Source organism: Meleagris gallopavo, chromosome 6 (assembly GCF_905368555.1).
Source record: "Meleagris gallopavo chromosome 6, MGAL_WU_HG_1.1, whole genome shotgun sequence".
NCBI lineage: Eukaryota > Metazoa > Chordata > Aves > Galliformes > Phasianidae > Meleagris > Meleagris gallopavo.
In genome coordinates, this window is record NC_139409.1 from 18,074,888 (window position 1) to 18,095,792 (window position 20,905).

At 38.8% G+C, this 20,905-nt stretch overlaps 1 protein-coding gene and 1 long non-coding RNA gene across 5 annotated transcripts in view; both read left to right on the top strand.

Annotated features, from left to right (window-relative positions):
• NEBL (nebulette) overlaps nt 1-20,905 on the top strand; it is a 242,846-nt gene that overhangs the window by 96,565 nt on the left and 125,376 nt on the right. For 2 of the 4 annotated variants that reach the window (XM_085227296.1, XM_085227295.1), the window contains exon 4: nt 15,630-15,737. In XM_085227296.1, coding sequence (XP_085083422.1) covers nt 15,630-15,737 — 108 coding nt within the window. Of the gene's footprint in view, nt 1-15,629; nt 15,738-20,115; nt 20,457-20,905 lie in introns of those variants that run through there. The other 2 variants (XM_085227297.1, XM_085227292.1) reach the window with 2 other exon arrangements.
• On the top strand, nt 15,755-20,365 carry LOC146544093 (uncharacterized). Its single transcript, XR_014884215.1, has 3 exons — nt 15,755-18,011; nt 18,099-18,181; nt 20,317-20,365. It is a non-coding gene; the product is annotated as an uncharacterized LOC146544093 (long non-coding RNA).

Sequence of the window (20,905 nt, forward strand, 5' to 3'; positions counted from 1 at the left end):
ACTGTTGTCAGGGGTATAACAGTGTGAGCTGGAACTGACATAATCACAGACGTGATGGTACAACAGGGCATGCACAGTGTACACTTTGCTCTGAGCAGCGAGAGTTAGACTTAGCTAACCAAAAATATGTTTTTGCCAGTAGAAACTGAGTATCTGCTCCTATCTCCATGCCAGTGCCGTATGCTGATCTGAGCCGCACCATGTGTACAGTGACAGACGAGCTGTTCAAATGTGTAGTTCTCACACATTTCCAAAGTCTGGTATAGGCAGTGCCTATGTCAGTATTGATATATCTGAGACAAGCAATACTCACGCACCATATTGACACAGGGTCGGGGCCGGGGAGAGGATCAGCTCCTCACCTCACTGCTGCCAATTCCTCTCTGCCTCTCCTTCCTCTGCCTTTCTAGCCCATTTCCTGGACCCTGCTGATCTGTGGACCCTGAGTACCTTGAGACACGCTGAAAGGAACAGTGAGTGGCTGTGGATCTGGAAGCACAGGTTTTAATCTTAGCACCCTGAATTCCAGCAGAGATAACAACTGCAAATTTGTCAGCTCTCGGTGGTACTGAGGCTGCAATACTTCTGGCTCTTGTCCTGGCTGCTGCTCTGCTAGAAGTTGTGTGAGTTCAGACTGATAAACAGGATGCGCCTGAAAAAAACTTATAGCCTATCTGCAGGAGACAGGAGAATAGTGTAAGAGATGAGGAAATAAATGTGTTATAAATATGATGCTGATTAGTGTAATAGCTGTCTCTGATGCTGTGGTTATGATTCATCTGTATCTATTCATTTTATAGAATCATTTAGATTGGAAAAGACCTTAAGATCATGAAGTCCAACCAAACCCTGTGAGAACGTGCATTCTTAGATTTTTCACAGGACTACTGGGACTTTAGTGGGACTTTTAGATGTTGTAGAAGGAAGACAGATAAACAACCCACATACTGAATCCTAGCAAAATTGTGCTACAACACTCCTAGCACCACAAACTGAGCTTGGAGATGGACATTTCCTTATGTCTTATCACTTGTCACCTGGGAGAAGAGGCCAACACCCTCCTCTCTGCAATTTCTTCCAGGGAGTTCTAGAGGGTGATGAAGTCTCCCTTCAGCCTCCTCCTTGCCACACTAAACAATCCCAGCATCTCAGCATAAGTCTTGTTTTGTAGTCTTTTCACGAGCCTTATTGCTCTTCTCTAAGTGTAATTTTGTACAATTCTTTCTTGTTCTGCGGTTCTGACAGTGTTTTTATAGCAGTACTGTACTTTCAGAGCCTTCTGCCTTGTGCTGGGCATATGATGCCTTTATTCCTTTGCTTGCCATCATGTAAGATATAACATGATATTCCTGTTTCCAGTATGTTCTACAAGTGTCAGAAGAGGCAGTCACCTTCATTTGGCAAGTCTTGCGCTTCACTTTTGCTCTCCTTCAGTAGTTGCCTTGCTGTTGACAAGATCTCCCTAGGTAACTGCAAGCCATTGTGCAGAATGGTCCCCTTTAGTGACCAACTACAGCTGCAGCTGGATTTCTTCAGGTCCATGTTCCTGCTGGTAGCAGTATATTGAGCACAGGCCCATTGCAGTGCCCATAGACTGCTTCAGCACTGGGGGACCTTCCAGGGGAAAGACATCAATATGGTATCCCTTCAAACTTCCCATCATTTTGGGCACCATTCTTTAAATACTCATTTTTCCAACAGGTGGAACTTAAAATGTGCATTTAAGCTCTGCAATCATTAAACAATCTAAAAACAATGTATCAGTGTAAATAACACCTGTAAAGAGGCTGGTTTGTTTTAACCAACAAAGGCATAATAGTTCAAATGTGTTTTACAGAGATAGTTGTGTGGAATGATAAAGATGTTGCTTTTTGGAGCTTTTCCATTGTAAAGAGAGTGTTTCTTTTCACACTTCTTTTCTGTACTATATTAGTACTAATTTTACAATTTTAACATTCCTCAAAATATGCAAATATGCATTGAAGTTGGCAAGATACCAATCGATCAAACTTACTAATGTAGGTAACGTTCTTCTATAGTGGAAAACACTAAAAAATATCAAGGAAAAAGGCAACTTTGAATCTGGGAAGTTTGTATCCAATCTCTGTAAGTATGCTGGAAAGCACATGGTGTAGTTGCTAATAGTTGTGCCTTTTTCTATTATTCTAGCAGATGAGAGTTTGTAGGCTTTGGAAGAAAGTCTTTGCAAGTAATAAACATTCACTGGAATATTACATATGAAGCAAAGATTCATGTAGAGCAACAGCAGTCAGACTACGTCTTGACTTGTGGACTTGGTGGAATTGGGTCTGCAGATGAGAATTTGCCTCTGGCTGTTTATTTTCCATGTCTCTGTTGTCCTGGGAGGCAGGGAGCATGCTGTTTGGACTATCAGACCATTTGGATGGGTCTTTTTTCAGCCAGCTCAATTTGTACAGCTGCTTGCATTGTTCTTAGAGGCAGTATTTGCCTTTTTTTGTGATACACCTCCCTAGATATGGGAATGGAACAGGAGAGACCAAAATCCCTGTTGCATCTTGCCCATAGGATGTGATATTCCCTGAAATATTAAAAAGGGGAATAGTATGCTGGTTGAATGCAGGTTGAGCCCTCTCTCTTTCAGATAAGCAAATACCTGAAAAAATATGCAAACCATTGCATATGTAAGAAAAATAGCATACTTCAGGATTTTTAACATTGCATGTCAGTCTTTCTATTTCCTCACTGTTAGACCATCCCTCTCTGTCACTACTGTCTCCCACCAAGAAAAAAAATAATATTTAAGTTGCCTTGAAAGGGATAGGAAGGGATAAGCTCTTGCTTACTAGAGGGGAGAAATAAAAACAAACATTGAAAGCTATGACAATGTTATTTTCATCAGTGCTCTCAAGAGGAAAACTTCACTTGTCTGTGTAGACCTTCTCAGAACCTAAAAGCAATCAAAGTAGAATGTATGCAGAATGTCAGTCCTCTTTTCCTAAGAGGCAAGGACCTGTCTCCTAGTTTTCCCTTATCAGTAAAAGAGTAAAGAAAACACCCCCCTAAAAAACAAAAATACCTGTGGCCTTGAGTACTTGAAACAGGATTATTTGTAACTGTTTTTCTGTTCCCTCCTTCCCCTCCTGCGCATTATTGTTAGCCAACGTCTCTGGTAACAAATGCAACATGCAGCCCTGTCTGCTCCTCTGAAATACCTGGTCTTTATTTTCTGAAACAGGTTTTCTTCTTTCTGGTGTTTTTTTTTTTTTTTTTTTTTTTTTAAATTTATTTTAAGTTTTGATTTCATTTCTGGATCATTTCTTTATGTTGTGGAGCCTTCCTTTTCTTTCTGCTTTTTTTCTTTATGCAAGCAGGCCCTGCTGTTTCACCCTGCTTTTTGCTCTGATCCTAGCCCAGCCAACTGTCACTTTTTAGCCTGCAGGGAACCTTCTGGTACTAACATTCCTGTCTTGTTTTTATTAGAAGGGCATCTCTCACAACATATCCCTCGCTGTTTGAAGCAGAAGTCATGTGTATTCAGTAGGAATGAATAATGGATGCATTTAAAGAGTACCTTGCCCTTCTCGTTCCTTTACACATCATAAATAACCACTATTTTAGTTTGGTTTTACATATTGCTCTGCAGGCACAGCTTGAAAAATCTGGTGATTCAGCTCTCAATTTAAAAAAATACCATGCTGTTTGCAGCTGATAGTCTCTGCATCTGAAAACTGATTGCACACCATGATAAGTTGTGCATAGCAGCATCCATGTGTAGCTCTAGAATTCTGAAGCCTTAGGAAACTGCTCACATATTTACTCTGAAGTAGACCATGAAAATACAGCATGACAGGAGAGGTGCAGACAGTGCAGTGGGGTAGTATCAGGGCTATGGATGGAGTTCATTTCTTGTGGCCCTAAATACCTGCAGTGGAAGTACCAAAGTAGCAAGCTAGTCTTTGTAAGAGAAAGTGCTTTTAAGGTGTTTTAAATATCTTTCTCAGGATGGGCTGAGTTCTCTGAAAATGCCTGTTTCTCTCTGTTCTCTGCAAAAGCAGAGTGGTGGTTTAGACTGCATGGAGTGTTTGTATCAGAAGTATCTGCTTTTTGTCCAAGGAGTTCCTATCAGTTATCACAATCTGAGGAGCTCACTGGATTAGTGATAGTATTAAGGGATAAACTGAAATTACTAGGAATTTTCCTATTAACTATAACAAGCTTTAGCTGAGGTTCCTAGAGAAGATCTTAAAATTGAACTCCTTGCATAGGGAATGATTTAATAATCTGATCTCATTTTAAGAATGTAAAAGTGAGACTTTGAGCAGCAAATATTTTTGATAGGGGAGGGAAGAAAGATTTAGCTGTATTTTTCATTGCTTGTTTTCCCTTAGATAACTGACAAATGAAGTGACCTAATTTGGCTGTTGCTATCAGCTCTGTTGAAAATGCCCTCAAGTTACTGTGCTCTCACTGTACTGCTTTCCCTTGAGCATGTGGCTAAGGCTTTTTGATATGTGTGCTGCAGCAACCTGTGCCAACCTGTATTTCTTTGCCAGTCAGCAGTGGCAGGGCTGTGGTGGACTTCTTGGGGTTCATGGGGATGCGTGGGGTGGTGGCAAGGTGATGAGCCTCTATCCTCCTTGTGAATGCAGGATATTGCCTGCGTCAGTCATACAATTCTCCAAAATGAGCTGGGTAATCTCATCAGACTTGCCAGGAAAGGGCAAATGTGCAGAGAGAAAAAAGATCTTAGTGAAAATTTAAAGGAAATTAGATGTATCTTCATGTTGTGGGGAAACAAAAAGAGATGATTTTTAGTCTGTTTTTCCATCTTATCTCTTTGTATGTTTGTCTATTTATTTATTTATTGTTAATGAATATATTGGGATTCATTGTGAAAGACAGTTTGAAGGTGCTGGAAACCTCCTGATGATTCCAGTCTCAGAGTGAATGCAGAAAAGGCAATTAGAATCAGGTTCCAGGGGTGATTTTGCTTGTTGCTTTTGGCATTTTCTGATCTCAGTTCACGTGGCTGTAGCTCTGGAACTCTGTATGACTTTTCCATGTTTCTTACAGTTCTGATCTGCTTACTGTTATCATTGTACCTGAGACTCTGCTGATGCAGATATTAGATTTGCGTTTATAGGAGGCTGTCTCAGTTCTAGAGAAAGTAATTTCTCTTTGTATGTTATTCAGCTAATGAACTACTCTGAAGATTAATCTTTGTAGTCTTTCAGTTCCCTCCACAAATGTCTGTTTTAGGAATGTTACTCAGGGCAAAAAGTTTTTCTGTGTATTTTTTGCATCTGCAAACTGGAATTTCTTAAGAATAGCTGACATTCAGAGCTGAAAGTAGATGAAAATTTAAACAGAAATGGCTTATTTGTCTTACTATTTGTGAAACTACCTTTCTTAACTGTATAATTTTCCATTCATATTTTTTCTCTTTTCACTTCAAAATGAAAAACAAAACTGAGAATTTACAGCCTCAAAAAACTGTTTAATGTTATGTTCTAGCTTGAATTTAACCAAAATTTCTCAGTGGGTGCCAAGCTGCAGGCATTAACTGAAGTCTGGTTTTATAAGCTGTCACATACTGTTTCGCCTTTTACTTCTAATTTTTAGAAATAAACTTTGTCCTAAAGCACTAGTGTGCCTTCAGTAGCTTAGGGTTTTATCTTCAGAAAGATACCTTGGAGGAGAGAAAAATCCTGAGGATTTCAGACTCTGCTTATAGTTAAATGGAAATGGTATATAGTTTCTCTTCTCTGCACTCAGTTACACAGAGAGAGAGGAAATGCTTGCATGAGCTGTCCATAATACAGTAAAAGGGATGCTGTGAGTACAGTGGCTATAGATTTTGCAACTACGGTTGCACTGCAGGCTTCTACTTGATATATAATTTCCAAGATGTAACCAGGAAAGAACAGAATAAGCATTTGTAAGAGACTTCTGTGAGAGCTCCTTAAGGCAAATGATCCATTAACTCTGAGCAATGAACATGAGAGACCCTGAGTTTATTAAATTGAGGCTAAGAGGTGTTAGTGCACTACATTTTATCATTTTCTATAATGACTATTGTGTGCCATACATCTGTGTTGCTCAAATTTGGTTTTTCAGCTCTGTTTCCTCTGCACTTTGTTCTGGGCTGCATTCTGGTCTTTCCCAGTTTGTATGAATTTGTCTCTTTTTCTAGAACAAGAGGCAGTGGACACAAACTGGAATGTAGAAGGTTTCATCTGAATGCCTGGAAGCACTTCTGTGCTGTGCAGGAGCAGTGGTACAGGCCTGCCCATAGAGGCCGTGGGTTCTCCTCCTTGGGCCCTGGGCACCCTGCTGTGGGTGTTCCTGCTGGAGCAGGGGCTGGGACAGATGGACCCAGAGGGCCTTGCCAACCTCAGCTATTCTGAGATTGTGCTACAGCAGGAAATGTTCCCTGTCTTTTTGGCAGCTAGTCCTGAGAATTTTACAGATTTTTTTTCTTTTCCTGCATGTCAAATGCTGGCTTCTGCTGTCTGTTAGTGTGTGTTTGTTTTGGTTACCTTTGGTAATGTATGACTGCACCTTGGCTACTTGGTGTGCATTACAATTTCCTGGGGTCAACCTTCTTTATGTCCCTTCTGGGGTCAATATTTACATCCCATGGCATATTTTTAGCTCAGTTTTGGCTTGATTCTTTGCATGAGTTTTTTTACAGCCTTTGGATCAATACAACCCGTTATTATTTGGAAGATTTATTAGATGATATTATGTTTTTCTTTCATTTTGACGATCCGGACATGTGGAGGGATGGATTATTATTATTATGCCCAGAATTGTCATGGTTCTGGCTGCCTGACTTTTCTGAGTAAGTGCATTTTTAGGTTATCTCTCTCGTACATAGAGGGCAGAGGCTCGCACTATGAGCCAGCTAAAGGCTGTGTGACCGTGCTCAGTGTGGCACTGAGCCCAAGCTAACATATCCTGCCTCTCAGCAGGACTTACAGGCTCGGTGCTGATGCCCTACCAAGCCAGCAGTTATGTATTTTCTGCCCACCCTGGAGGGCGGGCAAAACAGGCTTGCACATGCTTGCAATTTGCTGTGTACTTCGTTCAGAGCATATTGCTCAGGAGCTCATCTTCCCCTTTCTGGTGGTAAAAGCAGCAAGTTTAGTTCCGAATCTGGTACTAACAGCATATTCCAGGATTTTAAAAAAATAAATCTATATATGTGGCATTAAAAATGTTTTTTATTATTCCCTTTACATCTGATAATTGGATGATGATTATTATAATTACCATCTGATCACGATTTGAAGAAGTTTTACAAGTTTCATTTTTGAGGAGATTATTAAAATTTGACACAATTTATCAAGTTGCATTTAGACTTTAAATATCAATCTTTCATTTTTTGCCTGGTGATGAAATACAGCAAATGCAGAACTACCTCCACTGGGACACAGTAGGAAATTCTTTACCTCCTCAGGCTTCTGTTCCTTAGAGATAAACTAGTTCAAACACAGAATATATGGAGTGATATGGAGTGGATGGAAGATCTGACAATATTTATCTCTTATAAAGGTTGCTGCCTCATCTCTCCCACTGCAGTGAAACTGCAGCTGTAGTTCTGCACAGAATTCATTTACTGCTTCCAAAATGCTAGATTTAAGGTTTCTTTCACAAATTGAATGGAAGGTAATTGCTGATGGAAGTTGGTGGAAAACAGCTTGATCTGCCACTGGCTCGTTCTTTATGCAGCTTTCTCTATGTCTGCAGACTTGGAGAACATTAATGCTCTATTTTAATAGGAAAGGATATGACCTCTGCTTTGCCCATTAGGAAAACAAGGTGCAAGTCACTGAAGAATCATACTTAGTGGCATTTAAATAATTTCTTAGGTAGAAGTACCCAAGCTGTTTCACTGAAAAAAACTTGATGGAGTAGAACATAAGTGACTTGTTCGGATATAAGTCTGCTGAGGCAGTCTCAGACTGCCCTCTTGTCAGTGGTAATTTGACTTGGATCCTAGCTACTGTTTGCATGCTGTTGCAATCTATTCAAACTGTGGACTCAATCTTTTTCTCATTCTGAAATTGCTGATCTCCCAGTGCCTTCAATTTCCTGTCCCCGCACATCTCAGAGTCTGGAACTCTTCTACCTTTGCTTTTACTGTGAGCCAGTCTCACTATTTGAAGCTTAAAGAGACCACATTACAGAGACGTTATCTGCAAAGTTACTATTTATACATTTTAATTTACTCCCATCCAATGTTTTAAATGTTCTGACATCGAGTCCAAGATACTTGTTAGATGTAGCTCCCTAGTGAACTGTGAAGGTCCTCAGGGAAGTACAGTAAAGAGATTTACAGAAGGCTGGAGACATGCTCAGGCATACCCTATGGGACACCACTGAAGGACTTGCCCAGTTTTTGAATGATGTCCATAGAAAGACACATATTTAATACTAGTGATGGCACGTGAATCTTTCACTCTGTATGACTGCAAATGCTTTTTGTGGCATTGTTGTGCTAGCTGTTTCAGATTTAATACAACTTCAACTGATAAACCTTTTTCTCACAGGAAGTTTCAATTATTACAGCAAACGTTTCAGAGCTGTGAGTTAAGAAAATTGCTTTTCTAACTGTATTAAAAGGCAAATTTATAAAATGTGTATGTGTACGTTGGGAACAATTGCCAAATTGTTTTGTTTTACTTGTACTTGCAGTTTTTCTTGTTTTTAACACAGATTCCTTTAACTGACTAAGGACAGTAAAACTAAAGGACTATATGGATGAAGTCTTTCATTCTGCAGTCCCTTGTTCCAGCAGCACTCATTGGTGCCTTTTTTTTGCTGACCTTAGTTTCCAGTTCATATAAAAGACTGCTTAGCCTGCCCTGTGAGCTATTCCTACTTCCTGCTTTCCAGGTGCTAGATTTGCAGCGGACAATCTCTCTAACCAGATACCAGTGTTTTACTGCCATGAGAAGGGGCAGTTCTCAGGCAGGCTGAGTACCAGATGTTGAGGTTTTAGAGGGGACTTAAATGTTCCCCTGATGTTAGCTGGAGGTGAATGGGATTCAGAACTATGGACAGTGTTAGAAGACAGGCCATGTGAACACTGAAACCTAGCTTTGTCAGACAAGTTAATGTTACAGATCCTTCTGAAGAGAGACTAGTCAACTAAAAAAAAAAGTCTCATTGAGACAACTGGGAATCATTCTTTACATTTGATTTACCTGTAAACATTTTCTAGTCATGTTCTTAGTCTGATTTTTTTTTTTCTTTGTCTTGCCATTAAGTTTGTAAGAAGCAAAATAAATCAAGGTAAAATCAGAAACTTAGGTGCTGGTATCCTTGTCAGTATGTGCCTCCAGGTCCTATACAGTTGAAGAGCATTTGCTGCCTGTCTGCAAACACCAGTGCACAGCAGATGGTGACCTTTGGGAAGTACTTATGTGCGCTGGGCACAGAAGGAGCAGATGGCTCTGGGCAAGCCTCAAACACAACACACCTAAATAAATGCATAAATAGTTGGAGTATGGTAGAGACAGTTGACTGTGAATGTTCCTCTTAGGGAGAACTCAGGGTATGAGATCCATCCTCCATTCCAGCCTGCACCACATCTTGACTACTTCCTTGCCCTACTTCAGATGTGGTGATGCCATTCTGGGAGCTATGCAGTAGTTTTGGAGCAGATTATCAGTGTAGCTGATAATACCTGATAATATAATAATAATAATGATAATAATACCTGGTCCATACAGGGATGTGAAGAACTGTCTGTAGAAGGTATCAACCCTTGAAACTGCCTAGTTTTTTTTTTTTTTTTTTGGATTTAATATTTGCTTGGAGTGACTGAATAGTCTTTTGATGTATAGATGGGTTGAATAGTTTCTCTGATCTGCACTATTGACAGTTCCAGTGATGGTGAGAGCATGAGGATCCATCATACTGAATTCCTGCACTGCCTTTTTTGTTTGTTAAGTGGTTTCAGAGTAGATATGTGCTTCTGTTATTGTAAATGATTCTGGACGAAGGGTAGGTGCCAAAAAGCACAATAAAGTAATCACAGAACCATAGAATATCCTGAGTTGGAAGAGACCCACAAAAATGATCAATTTCTGGCTCCACACAGGACCACCCAAATTAAAATCTTATTTCTGAGAGTGTTGTCCAAATGCTTCTTGAACTCAATCATGCTAGGTACTGTGACTGCTTCTCTGGGGAGCCTGTTCCAATGTTCAACCACTCTCTGGTGAAGAACTTTCTCCTAACACTCAACATGAACTTTCCTTGGGGCTCCATGAAGAAGAGGCATCATTTCTTCACTTAGGACAAGAAGTAATGACCTTAAGATGTGATGGGAGAGGTTCGTGTTGGTAGGTTGGATATTAGGAAAAATTTTTTCACAAAAAGATTGGTAAGGCATTGGAACAGGCTGTCCAGGGAAATGGTGAAGTCACTGTCGCTGAAGTTTCCAAGAAATGTGTAGATGTGGCACTTAGGGACATGGTTTAGTGGTCAGGATTGGGATGGATCAACGGTTGGACTAGGAGATCTTAGTGGTCTTTTCCTTAATGACTGTGATTACTCTATGATTATGATTCTGTGATTCATGAGGCCTGGAGAATGGGAAGGGCTTATCAGGATGTTGTTTGTTGTGTCCAAGTTAATGGTGAGGGCAGAGGCTGTGATGCAGACAGGGAACTGGTACTATTGCCCCGATGTTGTGACAGAGAGCCAAAGCATGCTGGGGGCATTGTCTGTTCATGTCTGTCGCAGGTAGATCCACTTCCACCAGTTCATCATCTCATGGTGGATTCACCTCTATGGGCTTCCTGTCCTCTGATGGACAGGTGTAGCTGGGCTACTTGCAATTCTCTGGATAACTGGTATGCCTTGGCCACACACCTTTCTCTGTCTGATGAACTCACCTGGGCCTCACACCACTCTCTGTTGGTTTCATGTTCATGATCTGCATGTTTCTGGTTGCATGAGCTCTGTCCACTGTTTTTGTGTCTTCTCCAAAGGAACGGCTCCTTCTAACTTTTTCATTATTCTGCTGCTGTTCTTTGTGCACACTAGAATCTTCGTGTAGAGAATCTGACTTTGTCTTCAAACACCCGCTGGGTAGCCTTCTCATGCTCAGGCTGAGACAACTCCTTTACCTCCAGAACTCAAGGTTCTGGAGCTCTCTGAGGAGAGTAGATCCCTGAGGGGAGCCTCCTCTTGCCATGGTGCAGCATTCAAAAGAAAAGTAAGTCCATATTTGCCTACTTCCTTGGGAATCCATGCAGAAGAGATGCCACCTCTTCCAGAGTGGTGAAAACTGGGGATGGGACTGGAAGCCATCCTGCAGGTAGGACTGCTAGAAGTTAATGGATGAACTCCCAGCTAATTCTAGCCTGAAGGCTGCACAATGAATAGAGAGCTGGGCACCTGGACCTTCAACAGCACCGCTATGACTGCACTGATGGGAGCCCTGGCATAATAGTGTTCCACACAGGGCAGCTGTGTTGCAGGTTGATCCACCTCCATGGACTCCACAGCAGCAGTCACAGGGCCAGCCATTGCTCCAAAGCCATAAGTGCTCTTCATCCTTCACTTGTTCTCCTCCTCTGCCTCTTTGGTTCTGCAAATCCAGTTTCTTCCTTTCCCCATAAAAATGGGCAACTGTCACTCCAGGTTCTCTTGATTCCAAGCCTGGTTGGATATCATGAGAGATCTGGTAGTTCTGTGAGTGCTGGGCCAGATACAGGGGCTTTTATAGGACCCACAGCAAAAACTGGAGCAGCAGTGACTACTGTGACATTAGGAAGCCTCTGATGGTGACTGTGATGATGGGATTGGTGTTCGGCATAGGATGAGGAGGGGACTGGAGAACAAGGTGCAAAGGGGGAGGTGGAAGGCAGTCCTTGTGCCCAATGGGCAGCCTATCTCTTTCGCAAGCAAAGTGGCATGGAGGAGCCAGCCCCCAAAAAGGGGTCCTCAGCCATCCTAACCTATATCAGTCTTGCTCTTCTTTCTTTCAAGACTGGAACAATCTTTGAGGCTTCACTTATATTTACATATATACATTTATATGTACATTTCCCAGGGAAAAATAATCTTGTTTTTTTTAATAGGTGACTTTGCTGCCAAAAACTGAGTATATCTGCAGAATAGGGAGCAGCACTTTCACCAACATGAGATTTTTATGTGCAAAGTAAGAAGGCAAACCCTGTGTCCTTAGCTGCTTCGTGCTGACTTCATAAATGGACTTCTATACTGTCCCATCTTTGGGCTTTTCAAAGATATCTTGCCGATGTCATGGATTTAAGCTAGATTTGTTAAAGGTCTGCTGGATCACTTAGTCCTTTCACTGTGGGTCTGTGCAGAGTTATTTCTCATGAAGTATTTTCACTTTAAACCTTTTCATTCATGGTGATTTATTACTGTTTTATTTCTAATGTTTATGCCACACATAGTTTCTCAAAGGATCAATTTTTCAGGGCACTCACTGCTGAAGGTACTCTGCATTTGTGAGACGGCACTGAGATTTGAAGTCATGAGGGAGGCATTATAAAATCACTGACTGGGAGCTTGGTGATGAGTTGCTAAAATGCAACTTTGTAGGAAATGGCTGGATTTATGATACTATCATCGGAGATTACAGACGTCCATTTCAAAACTGAATTTCAGCAGTTCCAATTATTTACATCACTAATTATAGTAATATTTACAGCTCCTATAGGATATTCCTTTCTACTTAAAATTGGCTTAGAGCAATTAAACTGCATTTTTGTCCATGACTCTAGGGTAACAAAAATCTGTTTTTTTAGGTACACCTATTTTTTCTTTATTAAAAATAGTACATTTTAAATTAACTAAAATTTGAAGTCAGCCAGAGCATTTTCCCCTCTTCATCTATATCTACTTTTGATACTGATTAGGAATTTCTGGATCCAAGTTCTAAATGACTGATGACATTTTTATTATTTGGTATTTTCTGTTCTTTTGAATTTACAATAACCACTGGTTTTAGTAATTATATTTCACTGAACTGTGGTCTTAATGAACCATTATGTTTCTTAGAGATTTTTATAACTCAGCACTGCATTTTGAAGTTAGATGGTAAGATCCCAATTATGTATATATTAACTCTGCCAACATCTTAAATAATTTACATTTTTAATGATTTCAGAGTACCTGTTCTGAAGGATATATTTAATTTTACTCCTATGAAACAATTTATTAAGAGAGGAATACTTTTAATCTGAAGAACTAAATTAAGTTGAAGTTAAATCACCTAATTCTCTCCCAATTCTTTTGGTGTTCCTTTACAAGATGAATAAAGATCCTTTGAAATTAAGGGCTGGAACACTTAGAACAAATAACAGGAAATGCCCTTTTGTACAATAGGTAGTCTCCCTTACAGGCAGGTCTGAGTCCATTTCCCATTATAGGGTGATGTTTTCAGTTGCTTGTAATTCTGCTGAACTTTAAGCAGTAAGACTGAACATTTCCATCAGCAGTCTGTCTCAGGCCCAAACTGGAATTTTTATGTAAAAAAAGTTCCAAGACTGATGCTAGCATGGACTTTTATTTCCTTATTTAAAATTCCTGGCACATCCAACCTGTGGGCCACATGCGGCCCATCCCACCCTGCAGCCAGCCCTGCCCCGTGCCGTTATGGTGTTTGCTCTGCCCCGCTGAGCGGCCCAGCCCGGCCCTGGAAGCACCCCCACGGCCAACAGCCACACATCGTGTACCATTGGCACTGCTGGGCTGCAGCCGGGACACAGGCAGGGTGCAGGACGTGTTGATTCCCGTTATGGCAAATTATTTTGTGCACTTTGGTACACTGGCTAGACACAGTCCTGTGAACAGTGAAACATATGCAGTTGTGCTTGGTGTTTTGATTAAGGAATTTGAGAACAGGTTTGAAGATTGCTGAAAAAATCAATTTTTTTGTATATTTGCAAACGCATTTTCAGTTGACATATAACTACATTACCTGTGAATTTTCAAATGGAGTGTATATCCATGCAGATATTCAACTCAAAGTGTCAGTCATGTTTTGTGTTTTTATTGCTTTTTAAAAAAGTGTTTGAATAGAAATATATATTAAAAACATTTTGGTACTTATGTACATCATCTGTGCCATGTATTTTATATGTGGTCCACAACAATTTCTTTTCATGCAGCCTAGGCAAGACAAAAGGTTGGAATCCCGTGCTGTGGAGGTAGAACACAGGAAAAATGTTCCTTTGTTTCAGTCATCATTTACTGCAGCGCTGTATGGATTTGTGTGTGATAGGCCTTTGTATAAACTTGACTCTCAAGAATGCCATGCTAGAATTTTTCCTAATTAAAATTACATACATTAAAACTGCATTTAGAGAAAATACGAAGGTTGCGAAAATGCACTTCTAGAATTAGGATGGACAGGACAGGTATTATGTAGCCTTGTGAAACTTCACTTTTGTGATCTAGGAGTATTTTTTCCCTGTGTATCACCATCATAACCTTAAATGCTTGCTGGTCAAATAAGATGAAGCAACCCTGGATAAAGGGTTTGCTGCATAAGCAACAGGTATTGTGGGTATCAGTTGCATAGAGAACACTGCTATATTGGAACTGCTCTGCCAAGTGTTGCAAAATTTGTCTGTAGTAAATAAAGCACAGGGCATAGGAAGCAAAGGAAACAGTTATGGATAAAGAAGTTGAATTCAGCCATGGAGAGAAAGGTGTTTCAACTCTTTGCAACAGTTTTTTTTCCTTGTGACTAAGCAGCTGTTCAAGATTTTTCGTATTTTATCTTGTTTCTTCATACATGTAATTTAGGTCTCTAACTTGAACTTTTTCAAGTTTTAGGATTCTGAAATTGGATACCCTGAGACTATTGTTGCTCTTGGTGAAGTGCAGATAATGTAATTCCTACTTTTCAAGATGTGATTAGAAGTTTAATGACTGATGAAAGATGTAGAAAAACTCCTGAAGAAAGTAATATCCCTACCCTGATAGTAGGATTTGATTGGTCTGGTTCAAAAAAAGATACGACCATGTATAGAATGATCTCTGCTATGGACAGAATAAAGAAGGGGACCTGTCAAAGGATAACATGATTAAAGACAAAATCCTAACGTATTTGTACAAGAGGGACAAATTGAGCTCGTACAGGCAACTGTTTCCTAACTTATGAATGTTTGACTTTGCAAATACTCTTTTCATGCAGCAATTTTTTTTTTTAACATGTGATTTATGTTTCAACTGGGGAAGAGGATGGTGAACTCGTTATGAAGAGAGTCTGAAATGTGAAACTGTACAGTAAAAGACTACAAATTTAGTGATAGCTATTTTTTTTTGTATATGAAAGTAGTGCTTGCTTGGTACTATGTTGGTATTCAATGTTCTGTAGTTACTGCTTTGAGAATGAGAGATCTCTCTGTAGTTGCAGTACGTGTGGAGATGAGCCTTCTTGGAACCTTAAGGGGCAATTGCCTCAGCAGTGGGAAATTTTGCCCAGTTGCTGTCTGTCTCTGCTCTTGGATGAGGGAAGGCTTTCCCTTTAAGGGCTGAAAACCTTTCACAAGTGCTTTATTTTCAGTAAGAAAAAAATACCACTTGCTAGGGGTGCACTCTGTGAAAAATAAAAACAACCCTGTTCTTCTGTATTTTCTATTCTGTAGGTAAAATACAAAAGAGACTTTGAAGAAAGCAAAGGAAGAGGGTTCAGTATTGTGACCGATACGCCCGAGTTACAAAGACTGAAAAGGACTCAGGAACAAATCAGTAATGTATGTGACTGCCACCTCAAGTGGTTGGAGGTGGAGAAATAGTGTGTCTAAGAAAAGAGTGTTTGTTGATGTTTCTGGTGCAGTCTGTGAGAGTGAAGAATCTGATTTTGGTGAGTGATTTGTGTATGCTAGATTTTGATGTGTGTGCAACTTTTTGCTGTGGACTTGTGCAGCACATTGGCAATGTGTGTTCACCTCTCCAGATTTCATCAAGTGTGCTCATAGTACTTTCTACACCAAAATGCTTTTACACTTTTTTTTTTTCTTTTTTGTTCAGTAATCTGCTAGGAAATAAGAATACTTTTGTACCTTTGATTTAGATATGCTATATAAGTAACATAAACTATCAAGTGATTTTTTTTTTTTTAGCAGGGGCTATTGAATCTTAACCTGCAAGATGAAGCTTTCAAAAATCAAATAAAACTTTAATACTGAGTTTTAAAAGAAAATACATGCAAGACAGTGTTCACACATTGAGAAGGGAATGGCAAATAGAAAACCTTCACCATGTGTTTCATTAGCTTAGAAAGTGAATGCAGAGTGCTTTCAAGTGTGGGATATTTAAAAATAGGACTTGTCCTGAGTTATATTTTTACTGAAAAAGTTATTTATGTTATATTCATTTGTAACACACTTAACTCTCTACATGATGGAGGATTGGGTGATACATAGTGCAATTTATGATACATGTAAAGCAAGTAACAACCAGTGTGTGCTAGAAACATACGGATTATATACCACTGTCTTTTCCTCATTTCTCTCCAGGTTGTTCTGCTTCTACTAGAACTTTTCTCTGTGGGTTTTTTTTTTTTAACATTTTTTTTTTAAAAATCATTTTTAATGATAAAATACTAGCATGGTATCAGACTGCAATTATGAGCAAAAGAAAATGAAAGTCGGGGTTTTTTTTTACTTGAAAAAAATTTTTTTTCAAGTTGGGAAATTATTGGAAAAAAGTCACTAAATAATAGGAATTTGTCACAGCAATGGAGATATTTCCTTCCTGTTGAAATCTTCACCACTTAAGATTTTGATGTCCAGAGCTGGTCTTTGAGGTGAAAAATTGAGTTTTCATTTCCTGGAGCCTTGTCCATTTGGGAGGGCAGTTAATTTAAGAGCTGCACAGATGATCCTGTGGGTAGATAAGCTCATATCTTATGTTAATGTTGGGGCCAACTGAGATTTCTGATCGGTGAGACAGAAGGATGCATCCTTCAGAGTGCCAAAAAGCATGGCCATTAAGGCTTCAGTTTGGGATCTGGGAAACTTCAGTGAGTCCCTGGTTTTAATCAGCTGCATTTTTATTCAGACGAGGAACTTAACTTTGGTCCTCATGTGACCTACATAGCTTCTTAGAGCAGGGGTGATTCTTTTGTGTGGGGTAGTTCTGGAACACATCAAGGAGATGAAACGAGCAGTGCTCAAAAGCTTAATCCCTTTTGTGGAACTGCTCTGTTAGGAAAGGTCGAGTGGAGTATCCTACAACAGGCCTATGGTATTTATTTTTGGATATTGGTGAAGCAAGAAATTTAATTTAGATCTTCTAAGCCTAGTACCCTCAACATCAGCACGTAGGATGGTATGACACAGCTCACTTACATACTCTTTCTCTTGTTCAAAGCAAGTCGGGTTTTCCATTGTTGAAATCTGGAAAATTAAAGTCAAAGTCAGGATGTTTTGTGAGATGGGAAACAGTTTTCTCCCCAGCTCTATTTTGGATTGGGATAAGGGGTTTACTCTTCTAGCAGAAGACCTTATTGCATAATGTATGATGCTGTCTGGCACTAGAACCAAACATATTTATCTGCCTTCCCAGACCCAGAAATATCTTTCTAAAGGTGAAAACTGTTTTATTTTTTTTTCCTGTTTCAATATATAGCTCTTCTCTCATCATTCTTAACTACCCCAGCCTTAACAATGCAAATTTGTTCCTTCCAGTCTTAACACAGAGTTATTTTATTTTCTTGATGTGTTTAGATGACACAGATTTTAAATCATGGACTTTATTAGAAATAATTAATCTGGATAAAATGGAATTTCAAAATGTGCATTATAAAGGAAATTGCATTTTGTTTACATTTCTTTAAATTAATCTCATTTGATTTATAGCCTTACGTCCTAGAAAGACAATTCTGCCTTGGCCACAACTTGAATCTAATTAGCAAACTCCTGCATTATAGGAATGCATTCCACACAGAGTAGTCTTTATATTTAGCAGGTAAACAGTATACATCATGGACTAAGGATCTAAATAAGGGTACAAGATATTGAGAGGTAAGCACTTTAATAATTTTAAAATAATTTTGCTTTTTATATGTAGCAAAATAGAAGAATGCTAATATATATATATTTAATTTTCAGTTTTGTTTTGATTTCATCTTGAAGTATTAGAAAGTTCTCAAAGAGCCTATTTGAAACAAAATTGTAGCCGCTTCCTTGAAGGGGTAAGTGCATAGCTATTTTTGATGAAAAAAAAAAAAACACACGATGATAGGTATTATCTAGTGGAAATCTTTTTTAAAATAGTTTTTTGCCATGATAATAAGTTTTGAAAGGTAGATTAAAACTAATATAGTGCTCTGATCTTTGAAAGAATATCTTATGTTATCAATATAAACCCTATGAGAGAGAAGAGAGCAGGGGGAGTGGAAGGAGAATGGACTGATGGAGGGAGGTTGGAGTTCAGTTGTTGGGAGTTCAGTTGCTATTTTGCCACCAGCAATATTACTTCTGAAGACTTAGGCCAAACTAATGGAATTTGTTTCATAACATGGTGGATGTATCAGAAACAGAATGGGATTTCTTGGAAAATAAAGAAATGTACTCTCATGTTTCTTATTCTTTTTAGCATTAGAAGCCTAATTATGTGGATGTATAGCATGCTTGTTAGAATCACAAAGCCTCTCTAGGACTTTCAGGATCAACTACTGCAGCCTACAGCTGTTGCAGCTTAGTACTGAGCTAGCTTGAGAGGTGTAAGCCAGGCATACAAGCACACTAGTCTTGATTGATGTACAGAATGCTATATAAACTAAGCAGCTTTTTTTACTGATGAGTTTGTAGGACTTCCTTTCTATGGCTGAGCAGGCATTTTAAAATTGGAAAACATTATATTAATTAATGTATGTGAAAATGCTTATAGCTTACTGTTTATTTTCTTTTTCCACAATTATTTCAAATATAAGGTTTTCATCACTTCTGCTGCAAATGAAGTTTCTTGGCACTGAATACAAACAAAATGTTGGAGTGTTAATACAAACAAAACTTATGCTGTTCATGCAGAGAAATGTGTTAACTTTGTTAAAAACCTTGTGGTATTATTTGTCTATTTAGAACTTTGAGAGAGGATTTTCATTATGAATGCAAGTATTCTCAAGATTAAAAACAAAACAAAACAAAATATATTTTGATAGGTGATTTTGTCAATAGGCTAACTGTAAACTGATCTTCCAGGTTATGGTGGTAAAAGAACAGAATAATTAAAGATGGCAAAAATCTATTTATTGATCTCTCATAACACATGGCTAAATGAAGAAGTAGGCGCTCAATCTAATAATCTTTCCTTTGGGAAAATTAAACACTTAAAACAGTTCGCCACAATGAGCTGCAACTTATTATACTTTTATGTCTAGCTGTATGGTTTCAAGCACGTTTTATCCTTTGTGATAAAATCTTAGATTTGTTCCTGGTAAATCTCTGCAAAGTGTATAGCAAAGCAAAGGTCTGTAGAAATTGATGTGAAGCTTTCATTAAGATACAGGCTGGTTCTTGAATAGCAGTCTTGTTAGATTGTGTGACTGGAAGGATACGTGGAAGCTTTCATAGAGGTTGTCCTCATTACACTGAGTCCCTATGTAGGGCATTTTTCACTTCTACTTTCATGCTAATATGACCTTAAATCATGTGGGAGCAAGTAGCAGCTTACATCTGTGCCCTTTTTGCATATGAGGAAGATTGCAAAATTTGCAAAATGTGGTCTTGCAATTCCCTTGTATGTAAGTGACTCCGTCCAGAAGGGTATAAATTGTATGTAAAATCAGAAAGGCAGCATATGAATTCGAATATGAGAGGCTACAAGGCTACATATTCAGTGTCTTTGATTTTGAAATGTTGCATGCTTTAATTTTTTTTTTTTTTTTTAAATTAAGCATTAACTGCCTTCAGTTGAATTTATACGGCTTCAAGGGAGGTGATGGAGGACCAAACATCTTTTTTTTTTTGGAAAAAAGACATGAAGAAAAAGAATTGGGCATGGCCTCAGATGTGGTACAAATGTATATGCATATATATATATATGCATATATATTTATATATATGTATAAAACGAAAGGAGGAATTAAAGTCATATTACTACTGTACTTGTGCACTTCTGCACATCTGTAATTAGAAACTGGTCCTAACAGATACTGAGACATAGCTCCATTTTTGGAATGTATTGGCACAGTTGATCAACCAGTTTACTTGCTCAAACGTAAGACTGTCTCTCAAACTGCCAAAACAGACTGTAGAGAAAATTGGCAGAAGATGCTATGAACAACCTGGAGTTTCATTTGTAGTATTCATGGTGTAATGCCTGCAGATACTCGTCTTTAAGGACTTTTTCCCTGCACTGAACTGAAGTGAAGGAGAAGAATAGCATGAAAGGAAACAAGAAAAATTGATTGCAACATGAATGTCTACATTTCACAAAACCAACCTTGGCACATCAGCAGAGAATGGGTAAGCATATTAAACTGTATACAAAAAGAGCTTATATTATTTTAGTTAGTGCTGGGATTTTCAATGCTTCTGAAGTGATTAGTACTGATTTGACTGTCTCTATATTACTAAGCATGATTTTTGCTGTTTCATTTATAAAATACGCATATGATCATATATGACAACTGTATCCTTTTACATAACAGGAGTAGCAGTTTATGAACTTCTGCATGCATGTAGCAGACGTGCAAGACTCAGCTCACGATGGTGCTGATTGTCGTCTTCTTCTCTTGACAGTTTAATGCAGCTCCAAGAGCTATTAATTACTTGGCGTGCTGTAGGTTTAATTCCACACAACTGCATTTCAAATATGCTGCCTGTAACTCATGTAATTAAACAAATAACACTTGTATTCAATCACATTTTTTTTTCTGATTGGAAGGTAGGAGGTTGAATATGTAATTCCTATG